This window comes from Schistocerca serialis, chromosome 2 (assembly GCF_023864345.2).
Source record: "Schistocerca serialis cubense isolate TAMUIC-IGC-003099 chromosome 2, iqSchSeri2.2, whole genome shotgun sequence".
Taxonomy (NCBI): domain Eukaryota; kingdom Metazoa; phylum Arthropoda; class Insecta; order Orthoptera; family Acrididae; genus Schistocerca; species Schistocerca serialis.
The window spans coordinates 1,087,890,668-1,087,903,993 of record NC_064639.1 but is presented as its reverse complement, the minus strand read 5'-3'; the positions used below and the strand labels follow the sequence as shown (position 1 = coordinate 1,087,903,993).

At 41.7% G+C, this 13,326-nt stretch overlaps 1 protein-coding gene across 1 annotated transcript in view; it reads left to right on the top strand.

Moving 5' to 3' along the window:
- LOC126456638 (serpin B6-like) overlaps positions 1-13,326 on the top strand; it is a 221,195-nt gene that overhangs the window by 127,884 nt on the left and 79,985 nt on the right. The window contains exon 4 of the mRNA XM_050092381.1: positions 10,703-10,810. Coding sequence (XP_049948338.1) covers positions 10,703-10,810 — 108 coding nt within the window. The remainder of the gene's footprint in view (positions 1-10,702; positions 10,811-13,326) is intronic.

The window sequence follows — 13,326 nt, the reverse complement described above, 5'->3', positions numbered from 1 at the left end:
GCAGGGAAGTTTTTGCTCAAAGTGCCATTAATACAGGAGCACTACGTTTCATAGGTGAAATACAAATAAGGAAATACAGCAGTAATATTTGAATTAGAGGAACTGTAGCCAATAATAACTATTTGTCATTTCTTTTACATTTTTTACACGAGACCAATAAAATTAAATTTATTAGGATCAAACGTTGCAAAGTTTATTGTTAAACTCCCTGTGCTTTTGAAGAAATGGCTACATTGTCTTTGTTTTGTTTGTGATAAAAATGATTGGTATTTAGATGAAGTACAGAAAGGCACACATTTGCTATGGTCTTTCTTCTTCTGAATGCACTGACATTTTTTTACATTCATCTGTTTGAGAGTAAGAAATTTTAAATGCTATTGGAGATGGCGCAAAGACCGCGCACCTTCTTGTAATGGATGTTTGAAACATTTTCTCCGTGATTCTGTCGTCGGAACAAGAACAGGTACATGCAAAAACGTACCGACAACAAAACAGCAGTAAAAATGCGTTTTTTGGTAAAAAAAAAGCCCTCAGAACGTTTACCATTTCCACTCTTCAATTTATCAAAATACTTTATTTGATTCTACGTCTTTTTACAGACAGTAGGTTCATAAATGGTTTTCACCCATAATCACAGCTTCAGTGTTTTTCCTTTCCGGTCCCAAAGGAAGCGTACTTACCATATAATTAAGTCCACTAGCAAATTCCTGCATTTTCTCATTCATGTGTAGGAATGAGACGGGAGATATCTGTCAAGCAGTAACTTGTACCTCGGAGAGATGAGCCGAGTTGAGGCGTTTGAAGTATCTGTAGGTAGATTTATTTCTTAGATAATGTTGCTAGATCTATAATCCTTTGTATGCTGAGTTGATGATCCATCCCAGTCTAGCGGCTTCGCTGGTCGCAGGAGTGATACACACACACACACACACACACACACACACACACACACACACACACACACACCTGATGTGTTAACGGGATGGCGAATTCCTTTCTATCTAATAACCGTAAACATACTGCAGTAGTTTAGACTGTGAAGTACTTGCGAATCCTGCTGTCTAGGCGCCAGAACCGATATGCATGCGATGCTTCTCTTTCGAAAGTAAATCCCAGGCATATCCTAGCATCCGAATTTATCGTTGAAAATACTGATATAGTGAGTGACTATTTTTTTATTACAGGACCTCTACGTTTATATTCCTCATATGAGGAAGTAAATGTTAGATCCTCCAGCACTGAAAGATTCGACAGTGTTGATAAGTCTTCGCGAAAAACACAAAACAGTTACCCAGTGGTAAAATTACCGTTGAACGTTTTATCCTGCATCTAGCAGACGCCCTGCATCTAGCACTTTTCCTGTTTTCAAGGTGGATGGCACCGTATCCGAACTGTCTAGACTATTAATGATGCGGCTACTTCAGACCGATTGCTTTCCTGTCGGGATAAAATGACAGTCGTTACGGCCTTCATTAAAAACAGCTTCAAAATCCTTAGGAACTTCCAAGGAACCTCAGATAACCTCATTCAGACCTCAGGACACGATAATATTCGGAGACGACCACTATTCCCGGAAAGCGCGTACCCAGAGTGGGGGGAGGAAAACTGTCAATACACACATCTCCGTTCTCCGCGCCCTCTTCACCCCCTCCCCTGCCCCCCCCCCCCCCCCCCCCTCCACGCTCCCGACCTCTGCCGTAGCTGAGATCCTGAGTAAAGGCCGGTTCCCACTAGAGCGCGGCAGCGCGGCGTGCGGAAACGGCAGCGGCAAGCGTTTTCCGCGTTGACGCGGCGGCTCGCGGAATTGGCGTTCCCATCTGGAAGCGGCAGACGTTAGCGGTAGCCAATGACGGACAGCCACTGAGGTACGGGGCAGGACCCACTGAAACGCGCGGTGCGTTTGATTAACTATATCTTACACCTACATGAAGGAAAGACGAAGTTGGGTGAAGACATACCAATTTTTCATTTTCTGTACAATGTGCTCTTTCACATACTTCATTATTCATGTTTTCTCATTTCACCATAAACAGATTTCATGACTACCGTTCACGATTGTTCACTATCTCCTAACACAGTGAAACAATGTACAACAAGAGAGATTCTTCAGATAGTTAAGCGAGACAAAAGTTTAAATGTGGTACGGTAGCAGGTACACAAAAACAGTAAGAACACAAAGGCTAGGTGGAGGGGATGAAAGTGGAAGCCACCTGATAGAATTTCACACAGAGCATAATGTAATCATCGCCAGCACCTTGCTTAAGAATCACGAAAGAATAATATATATTTGGAACAGTTTTCGAAACCAGATTTTAAATTGTAAGGCATTTCCTGGTGCAGACGCAAACCTGACTGAAGACTGTCAATAGCAAGAAAAGCGTTCTGAAAAAGAAAATTTGTTCACACCGAATATAAATGCTAATGGTTGGATACTATTTTACAAAGGTATTTGTGTGGAGTGCAGCCTTGTATGTAAGTGAAACGTGGACGATGAACACTTCTGTCAAGAAGACAATGGACGCTTTCAAAACGTGGTGATTCATAAGATTGCTGAACATAAGATACGAGGATCGTGTGACTAAAGAAGAGGTACGGAATTAAATAGAGGAGGAAGAGGAAATTACAGTACAACTTTGACGACAATAGGGGTTAGTTGACAGGGCGTATTGTGGGGCGTCAAAGAGTGAGGACAAAGGGGTTGGGTGATAGTATTCTGATAATAATCATCTGTTGAAATACTATTCTACTATTTTATCTATTAATGTAAGCAGTGAATTTACTCTTCCATGCACTCCTTAAAACATTTAAACCAAAACTGAAATCAGCTGAACACCAAATCTTTCAACCACTGTCTGACAACTACTGGATTCACTTTCAACTTTCTATAACTATCACTGGCTAGCCACACACACATACAGATATAAGGAGAACAAAAATAAACAAACATTAGTTTTCAGCATATAATTCTGCAGGTTGGCAACATGTACATAAACAAACCAGACAGGAAGGGACATGAGGTAAACACGCTGTAGTTACGACTTTAAATCAGAGTTTTCGGTTAAACGTCTACTGCTAGTGACAGAAGAAAAAAGAGCGAACATGAAAATGTGCTTATGTTCCATAATCTAAGTTTTAGTTCAACCTCCAGCATGTGAGCAGGTGAGGGGAAACGTATATGTCCGCCAAAAACTCAATTCACTGTAAGTAATCAGTCATTCACGTAAAAAAAGATGTGAACTGTTTTATAATCTCCAAGTATCACAGATCAAAACAAAACTGAGTCATTCTAGATTCCACCGAAGATGCCTTAAAGTAAAAGGCGAAACGTGTCTTGAATCTGTAAAGTACACTGGATAAAGAAAAAAGAAAGGAAATAATCAATAGCTCTACATATTTAGTAAATTACATCTTATGACATACCAGCAAATTGGTTTCGGTTTAACTTCTCATTCGACATGCTATTAATGCCGTTTAAAAAAATTCATCTATCCCTTCTGAAAAACTGTAGTTACTTTCATATCTTGGTAGATAAACAGATTTAGGATATTTATCATGCGACGAAATACATGACTTTTCACAAGTTATCGTTTGCAAAAAAAAAAAAAAAAAAAAAAAATTTCGATTTCTTGAACCGTTTACGAAATTTGCGGTTGATACAACCACATGGTTTACGACGAGCAGGACGAAGTACCGGTCGCGTCGCCGAGCAATCCGCGCGCGGTCACGGCATAGCCCGTCTGACGACATATCAGACAATATCTCGAGAACGGTGATAGCTATCGATCTGCTCTCAGCTTTAAAAACAATTTCGATATGTTGACTAAATTTCATACGCAATAATGTATTACCTAAAATGAACTGTACGCAAAGTCCACGCAATGCGTTTTTACCTCTGCACACTCATTCAAATTTCGTGTAAAGGTTTACGTAAATGCGATACAGCAAGTAACCACGACGAATAACGAAAATAAATTCGGTCCTTTATCGAGAGAAGATATCAGGCTGTAACATGCCCAAGAATCAAATTTTTCTACCTAATAGTTTCCTTGGAATCGGATGATAAGTATTTCATAGCTGCCGCCGCGTCCGCGCCAGCGGTTCGGCGAAAGTTCGTGTGGCCCGGGGGTCCGTACCTGACGTCACGCTCAGCGCGTTCTGTGATTGGCGGCGCGCACCTGCAGCGCGGCACGCGGCAGCGGAAGCGGTTCGACATGGTCAAACCGCGACGCAGAGCCCGCCGCGGCGTGCCGCTGACGCCATTTCCATGGCAACCACGCCGCTGACGCGCGGTTTTGACGCGCGGCAGCCCTAGTGGGAACCGGCCTTAAGTTGGCACATGTAGATTACTACATATCTGTCCTGTCGACTTTGAGCGATCTTCGCTTTGTATCCAAACTGTCCATAATTAACTAAGCTGTTGCTTCTTAATTTCGTCCCTCGGTTTATTGTTGTGGTGTGCTATTCCTGCCGTTCAGTTATGCTTTGACTGGGTTATGGTGTTTCAGATGTACCGTAATCTGTACTCACTCTTTCTCGACGTTTTAATTTTGATGAAGAATTCTCAATAAGTGTATGTATGCCTTCAAAATTCAGCGGTGGCATATTGTTAGTACCGCTAGTTGATTCCACAATAGTATTACTAGTCACCTTGGCAGCAGTACGGTGAAACTGTTCAAGGGCGCAATACACGCACCGACCGACCGAACAACATATCGGACGCGTCTAGGCGTTTGTGCCAACAGATCGATCGATTTTTCTTGTCTGTCGGTTGGTTGGGCATGATCCCCTCCTCCACTTCACCCGACAAACTGCGCCATGTCTCCCTCTGTCACTGTCCGCGGGAATAAATGTTGTTCAAACACATAAAGGACGAAACGGACGCAACTTCGATGATACAGTTTCTGGAGAAGTTTATTGCCTCTAGATTTTTGAGACACACGTGGTGCGAGAAGTATAGCAATATCGATGCAGTAAAGAAAGTATTTCTTTCATGTTTGAACGAAGTCATAATTTTTGCACGTCACACAGAGAAAATGAAACATGCATATTTTATGAATAAAAATCCTTCGACTGTCTGTACTTCCGTTTTTAGTGTTTATTTCCGACAATTTACGGAAATTAAATCTAGAAACCGCAATACAGACAGATTAAATTTTAGATCTCATTTCGGATACGCGTCAGAAATAAAACTTAAAAACCGAAATACATGCAGTGTACTGATTTTTATTCAAAAAAATATACTTCCTTCATTGCTAGATGTGTCAAAAATGCGGCTGATCGCCACGCCTTCTGCCATGAAGAGCGAAGTCAAGGTCTTTTTTACGGTTCTAACAGTTGCTAAATTATTCAGCTCTCACACACCTTTTGTTGTATTTATTAATAATATGGGCAATCACTATTTGTAGTCCTTCTTACAAGAGATGCGTTTCTTAAACTTACTGTGGGTATCATACATAAACAAATAAATTCATAAATTTTATGTAAACGCGATTTGTTTTACTTGGTTTGCTTTATCTTGGTTTATTTCCTCATGCAACTGTAAATCACATTCCATGTTTCAGGAATAATTTTAGAAACTAATTGTGGGATGCAATTCTATTGAATTATGGCTCCTCGTAACTAGTGGTACTGTCTAGAAACAGCAGTGTAGCTTGCAGATTCTCTCAAGACCGTATTCTTTTTCGTCAAATATGGTGTGATAACGCTCAGCAAATCTGAAAAGCATGTTTGTCTTTCTTAAACAATTCCGAAAACCATAGGCTTCCAGCTCCACAACTAACATAGCACGGCCGCGCGGGATTAGCCGAGCGGTCCAGGGCGCTGGAGTCAGGGACTGTGCGACTGGTCTCGGCGGGGTTCGAATCCTCCCTCGGACAGGGGTGTGTGTGTTTGTCCTTAGGATAATTTAGGTTAAGTAGTGTGTAAGCTTAGAGACTGATGACCTTAGCACTTAAGTCCCATAAGATTTCACACGCATTTGAACATAGCATGGATGAAATTCTTCCTTTGTAGCAGCCGTTTCTTCACGAACAGCGTAGTCTCTGCTTTCTTCGGCCTCGCTAGCTATAAAACAAACAAGGCAAATCCCAGTTTTTGTGTGCGTGTAATACCATGTGGAATCTTTTAGAACGTTACCTCAATGAACGTAAGATAAACAAATCGCAACTAGCGATAGGAAAAAGGCGGCGCTGTAATCGCTGAGTGAAGTCGATAGCAATGTGTGTAGGCTACCATGACATTGGTCGGTCGGCCTAAAAACTGGTGCTTATGTAGGATCCTTTAGACAAGCACTCGCCACTATCAGCTTCCAGAGCGGCGGAAAAATCTGGAATAGTCTCCGCTGGACTGCCTTTGACTGCAGGTATCGCTAACCAGTATATGGAAAACTTTGAGGAAGCAGCACTTGAAACCACGCGCCTGAAAGCAGATGCCTTCTACAGAGATTCAGACGACACATTCGTGATGGGGCAGCATGGTGAAGAAAACCTACAAGAAATGCTGTGCCACTTAACAGCATACACAATCTTAGGTTCACCACCGCTATGCAAGAAAACGGCGCCTAACGTTCCTAGACGTTGCGATAAACCAGAACTCTGAAGATACACGTGGACATTCCGTCTACAGGAAAAAGACACGGAACTGTACCTAACCGCCAATAGCTGTCACCATGCAGTGCTCGCTACCTTGGTATACACAGCGCGAGCCATATGAGACAAGGTAAGTCTACCCATAGAGCTGCAGCATGTACCCGAAAAACCATATGGTACAAGGGAAGTCTAGCTACAGCATCTACGCGAAAAGCCATATGGGACAAGGGAAGTCTGCTTACAGAGCTACAGCATCTACGCGACACCTTTCACAAGAATGGCTACTCGAAGACACCAATAAGAAGCGCTACCCAACCGAGCAAGAAGAAGAAAAGAAACACCGCAGAAGAAGAAACCAAGCGACTGGCGTTCATTCGGTACACAGGGCCATCCACAGACAACACTGCCAGGATAATGGAGAACAACAACATTAAAATTTGCCACTTAGCGGTTAAAATAAAGGTTGTTTTAGTCAAAAACCTCCTAGGGCTACAGACACATGGACTTTAGATCGTGAGGTACGAGTGTAGCCTACAGAACATCAACCAGAAGCAGCAAGGTACCTTGTTGCGCCTTTCAGAACAGTTACCGAGTGTTCGCCTCCTCCAAACCGACAACTCTGCAGTTGCAGAGCAGATCGGCAGCGAAAGCTGGGGGTTTCTGACCACACAACGGTGCTTTAACCTTGCTAGCGGGTTCTGGGATTACGTCATCAAGGTGGCAGTGGAAATAAGGGTACAAGATGACCTAGTCCACTGAGGCAGTTGTTTCCAACTGAGCAACTTACAGGATGTGGTGTTAGCGAAAATATTGAAGGAACCAATCCCCATCACGCCCCACCACCAGAGGCTGCGACAACTCTTCCGGCGGCACTCGACTGACCCATCAGTGGGGCCGTCCGCAGAGGGATCTGCAGTCCAGCAGCTATAAACAAACGTATTAGACACGAACCAGACAGCTACGCTTGAAGATAACGAGTAGGAAAGTCGTCGAAACGTTGCGACAGCTCGACGCCACGCCTCGGCTGATAACTCGAGAAGATCTCATCAATGAAACTCGCCGAGAACGCATGCATTGCCAACGTCCTCTTTTTGGTAAATAAAATGTATAAAATTTTCTGTTACTTGTACTATGATCTTATTTTCCACAGATAGAAGTGTTAAGAGTACCTAAATAGTTACATTAGCACATTAATTTATCAATTTCCCTGGTTGTTGAGCTCCATCACTGTGGGTTGTACTATTTAAGAACTGCAGCAAGTAGAAACATCTTTATGTGTTTCTACGGGGGTTGGAACTTTAATAGTGGCAACTATTTATTTACAGCTCGTACAAAATAGATACGAGTTTCAAAGTTTTACAGACCTTAAAAGTAGTCACCAGCATCGTGTATAGCCCGTTGCCAGCGATGTGGAAGTCGTAGGATACTCTTAGCAGTGCCATTTGTGTTGGCAGTTCGAGTGGGAAGGCCTATTGCCCGACAAATTTGTAGCTGTTCTGAAGCGAATGCCGTGAAGTGTTTCCTTCGGTTTAGAAATCGAGTTGAACTCATGAGGTCTTAAGTAAGGGCAATGCAGTAGGTGGTATAGCACTTAGCAGCTCCATCAGTCAAAAAAATCAGTAACAGCTTACACTGAACATGTTTGAGCATTGTCCTGCAAAATGATGGTCAGGTCCTGCAGAAAGTGTCATCACTTCTGTCTGTATGCTGTTCATTTTTGGAACACAACCTACGACCTACGACCAGCTCAGAGACAGAAGTGATGACACTTTCTGCAGGATACTTAGGGGGGGGGGGGGGGACGTTCATGCAAAACACACACTACTTAAAAGATGACCAGATACGCAGTTTTTAAGATATGTCAATGAAATTTTGTACCGTGCTTTACTTGAAATCAACGCATTTACCATGAAGTTCCTTAGATTACATATATTTAACTTTTTAAATTCCACAAAAATTTTATTTTCAGGAAATAATGTATGTACCTTTCTCTCTGTATTTAGTAAGCTTCTCTCATTAGGTTTCTTTGAATATATCGAATAGGAGATTTTTAATAATTTTTTGATTATAATTCTGTAAGTACAACATAAAATTCATGCAAAATTTCAGGCTTTTTGCCTTTATCTCACCTTAGGCTCAGAATTTCAAAATTTACGCTCTAGACAACATTAAATGGGTCTGTACAAATAATATACAAAAATTCTTTATTCTAGCCTTCATAGATTCTGAGAAAAAAGTACATAAATTAAAAAAATAGTTTTCAGTAAACGCAAATTAACGTTCAGCCTAAGGTTTTTTCTCATTTTACCTCTTCAGAAGGTCCAAGATTTGAACTCAGGACCTTCTTTCCCTTCAAGGCTCTTCTTCTGGTATCTTGTTTTCCGCCTTCTTTTACCAGGTCTTCAACTGAATTCAACTGCAGAGAGGAGCTGTAAATTTATTTTTCTCAAGACGTATTGAGTGAAATTCCCTACCTTAAAGGCCATTCTCTCTAATACCTTCATTCACCCTATGTTCCCATCATTAAATGAAAGAACTACATCATAAGTTGCAATTCTCACAACTGTAGCAGATGAAAATGTGATTTTACGGCATCGTTTCCATATGAGTAGCTTTAGAGACTCGTTTGACTCGTTTGGTTTCTGGGTTTTGCCACGAACACACTTTTTTAGAATTTTATGTTTACAGGGGTCCATAGCCTCAAGGTATTTTGAGAATCTAATGTAAAGTGCAGCTGGAAGCTTAAGATCGTGCTTGAAAGTGGTCCAGGGTTGAAACTGGCCGATAGCACAGATAATAATAAGAATACGGCCCATCTGGACAATGTTTCAATTCTCAAAACTTTTTTAGAAATTCATTATTGGCCAGAAACCTTGAATGGTATCCAGGATACAATTTGTAAGCCCCTCCTTTTGAATGTAGGGGCAGTTATACCTCTGATCCTATAGACGTTTACACCACCTAATGTGGCACAGATGATGAGTGGGATATTCGTCTGTTGACGCCATGTAAAAATATGCAGCCCATACTTCACTTTTCGCGTGATTTACAGTGGATAGGCTGTGCCTGGTAGCCTTGCAATAAAACACTTGAGGAGTGTCCACCATCAACTTTGTGATTCTGTTGTGTCCACCAATGTCCGTCACATCTTCCAAAGGAAGTTCTGTATATCACAGCCTTCTGGATGTAACCCGCGCAAGGTTGCTAGAAAGTAATCCACGGAACCGTTGTTTACCGAGCCAGTTGTGAACAAAAAGTGGGCGTGGCAGGAAGGGCATCTCAGACCTTTATTTTTCAGGCACTTCCGATGCGATTTCATTGTCGAAACTTTGGTAACTTACTGTCCACGAGTTCTATTAATAAATAAAAAGTAAATTGAAAATCAACATTTTCGGTCAGTTTCGTTATGAACGCCCTCCATTAAATATTTAATTAGCACATCTTTAAAACATCGACGTGGTTATTGGAGCTGCCTTTCTGTTTCCATACATACGCAAAATCGGAGCAAAAAAGGTGATTAGGATGGTAGCTGTAGTATCGGAATTGCAGTCGATGTTTTTATGGATGTGCTAATTGTGTGTGTGTGTGTGTGTGTGTGTGTGTGTGTGTGTGTGTGTGTTAATGCGAAACCAATGGAAGATGGACGAAAGCTCTAAACTTGTTTTCGTATACGTAAACCTGTATGAAGTGGCTGGCTGCTGTACTTCTTAAAATAAAATTGGAATGCTTCAACTTGAATCAGTATGTGGCTCTGAGTCACAAGGCGCTGTTGCTATGTCTGTCTTCATGTACTTATCTTTCCTTTTTTCTGTTGTTACTAATATTCTCGCCTGAAGAGCTTCATATGTCTGTTACTATATAATATAATATTTCTTTCTCTTACTTTTAGCCTTATAAATCTTATTTATTCTTTGAATAACGCACTCATAGCGCATCACATCTTGAACGATGAAAATATTAGAAGTGCATCAACTCAATCTCCCAAAATATATTTACACTTCAGTCATTATTATTAAGATGCCTTCTTCTTGAAAATGAAGTTCCTGCAATTTCTTCAGTATGATAATGTTTTAAGACTAACTCGGATTTACTTACCAGTTTTTCTGTCTTTGCAGACGATGGTGGAGAGCTACGAGTATTCTCAGTTCGGAGCTATACGGGAATTTTCTCCTATCCAAGCAGTATCCGGAGCAAGCAGCCGGTTCGCACTTAATCTCTATCAGGTAAACATTTTAAAAGATAACATTGCCGTGACATTTATTCGCCATGGGTTTCTGAAGAAAATGTGCGTCTGTTCGGCATCACCGACTTCATATTGCGACTGATGCGACGTGCTTCTATCAATTACCTTGCATGGAACAGTACGTAGCTCCCGACATATTAGCCGGCCGATGTGGCCGAGCGATTGTAGGCGCTTCAGTCTGGAACCACGCGACCATTGATATAAAAATGTGATAAAACTTCATTAATTTTACTACAGGTTTAGTAAGCCACATATTTTCTTCACCAGAAAAGGACTGCCAGTTAGGGTTAAGGTAGGTCCAGAAAGAAAAATGCACTGGCTTTCTGTTGGTGCTTGACTGAAGCGACGTAAGTTAAGTACCAGTCTGCATGCACACTTAGCATTTGTGCGTAATCAGTGGTTAAACCTCCTACAAGAGATAACTGTTCAATTAAATTACAGGGTCGCTAGCAGCCTAATCCCTTCCTACTATACAAGAAGACTGAACTGGAAATTACCAGACTGCGTGCTCGAAAGAAAAGAAAAGAAAATTTCAACTGAACTGAATTACGTAAAAACCAGAGTACATAATATTGTTAAATGAACTCGAATAATTAATCAAGAACTTGTAAATTTGGCACAGTACTCCTATGCACTTCCTCTCTGCGAATATTTCTTTGATATCGCTCCCCCTATGTGCAGCATATGAAACCAGGCTAGTATTTAAAAGAATAAAGGCATCGGAAACATTAACTTGCACAGTGGGTAGCTATTTGGTGAGCTGTAATTAAGGAAACAGGATGCACGAAACATTTATGCAAAGAGAGCAACAAAGAATTATGAGTGGACACCCTGTCGGTATTCTTAACAGGTGCCTGAACATCAGATAAATTAATGTGCCTTCATAAGATGAAATTACGTTTCACAATTTAACTATGTATACCTGAGGGGAAAAGAGAGGAAAAGGAATAGGAAAGACAGGACTTCATTCATCCAGTCTAGATCCACACGAAAAAGTGGAAGTTCAGAGGAACAGACCACCACCATTACATGCATTCACCAACCACAGAGGGGTTTATAACGACTGGAACATCTTGTTAGTATAAATACACGGCATGAGAATTCACTCACACGACATGGAAGGAACCGAACTGACCACGTGAGTCACACATCTAACTGTTCGAAAAAGCTATAGACGAAAATCATGAAACGTGTAGAATCAATGAGGGAACACGAGTACAAGAACGGACAGATCATGAACCAATCCATGAAGAGTTAGTGAACAGAACCAAGTGTATTGTCCTCGACGGCGAGTGTTCATCAGCGACAAGGGTATAATCAGAAGTGCCCCCAGGGTAATGTGATAGTATAGCTGTTGTTCCATATGTAAAGAAATAATTTGGCGAACAGGGTGGGCAGCAATCTGCAGTTGTTTGCTGATGATGCTGTGTATGGAAAGGTGTCGACGTTGAGTGATTGTTAGGAAGATACAAGACGACTTACACAAAATTTCCAGTTGGTGTGATGAATGGAAACTAGTCCTAAATTTAGAAAAATGTAAGTTAATGCGGACGAGTAGGAAGAACAAACCTTTAATTTCCGGATACAGTATAACAAGTGTCCTGATTGACACAGTCAAGTGGTTTAAATATCTGGGCGTGAAGCTGCAAAGCGATATGAAATGTAACGAGCATATGAGGAATCTTGTAGGGAAGGCAAATCATCGACTTCGATTTATTGGAAGACTTTTAGGAAAGAGTGGTTTGCCTGTAAAGGAGATCGCATATAGGACGCTTGTGCGACCTGTTCTTGAGTATCGCTTGGGATCTGTACCGGGTCGGATTGACGGAAGACGTCGAAGCAATTCAGAGGCGGGCTGCTAGATTCGTTACCTTGTGAGGTAACGGGCGAGTTGCGGCGCCCTGGAAATACTCTTTAGTTCAGAGTTGGCGGCCACCGCTCGAGCCGTACGCCAGGGCCTAGCTCGTTAGCAAACACGTGGTGGCAAACGTGAGCCGGACGAGAGGGGTGGCCCCAGCGCATGGTCCAGCCGCGTGGCTGGCAATTACGCTGTGACGAGGACGGTGCTTTGTGTCGATGAAGGAGATGTCTATGCCGGGAGTGCCAAAGATGGCGCACTTTGTGAAACCTTAATGGCAGACATTTCACAGTTCGTATAGAAATTAATAGTAGCCAGATGAATCGTGGTACCTCAAAAAGAAACATGTACATTACTATTATTTGCACGACGATTCTGATGGTGTAATCAGATTTTCAATATCTTTATTAGTTTAAATTTCAGTATCTGACGGTAAATTATACAAGTAGCACCCAGCAACGAATTTCCAAAATATAAACGGTTCATCCGATTTTGTCGATCGCCGTGTCTTTAGAAAGCTATTAGTGTAAACCTAAATTGGCGTAAATTACAGGCTTGTAACTTGAATAGTACATGAGTTATTGGAGATTAAAGTGGCCGATTACTATCGATCGCGTCAGGCCATAAGTTCTCCACAG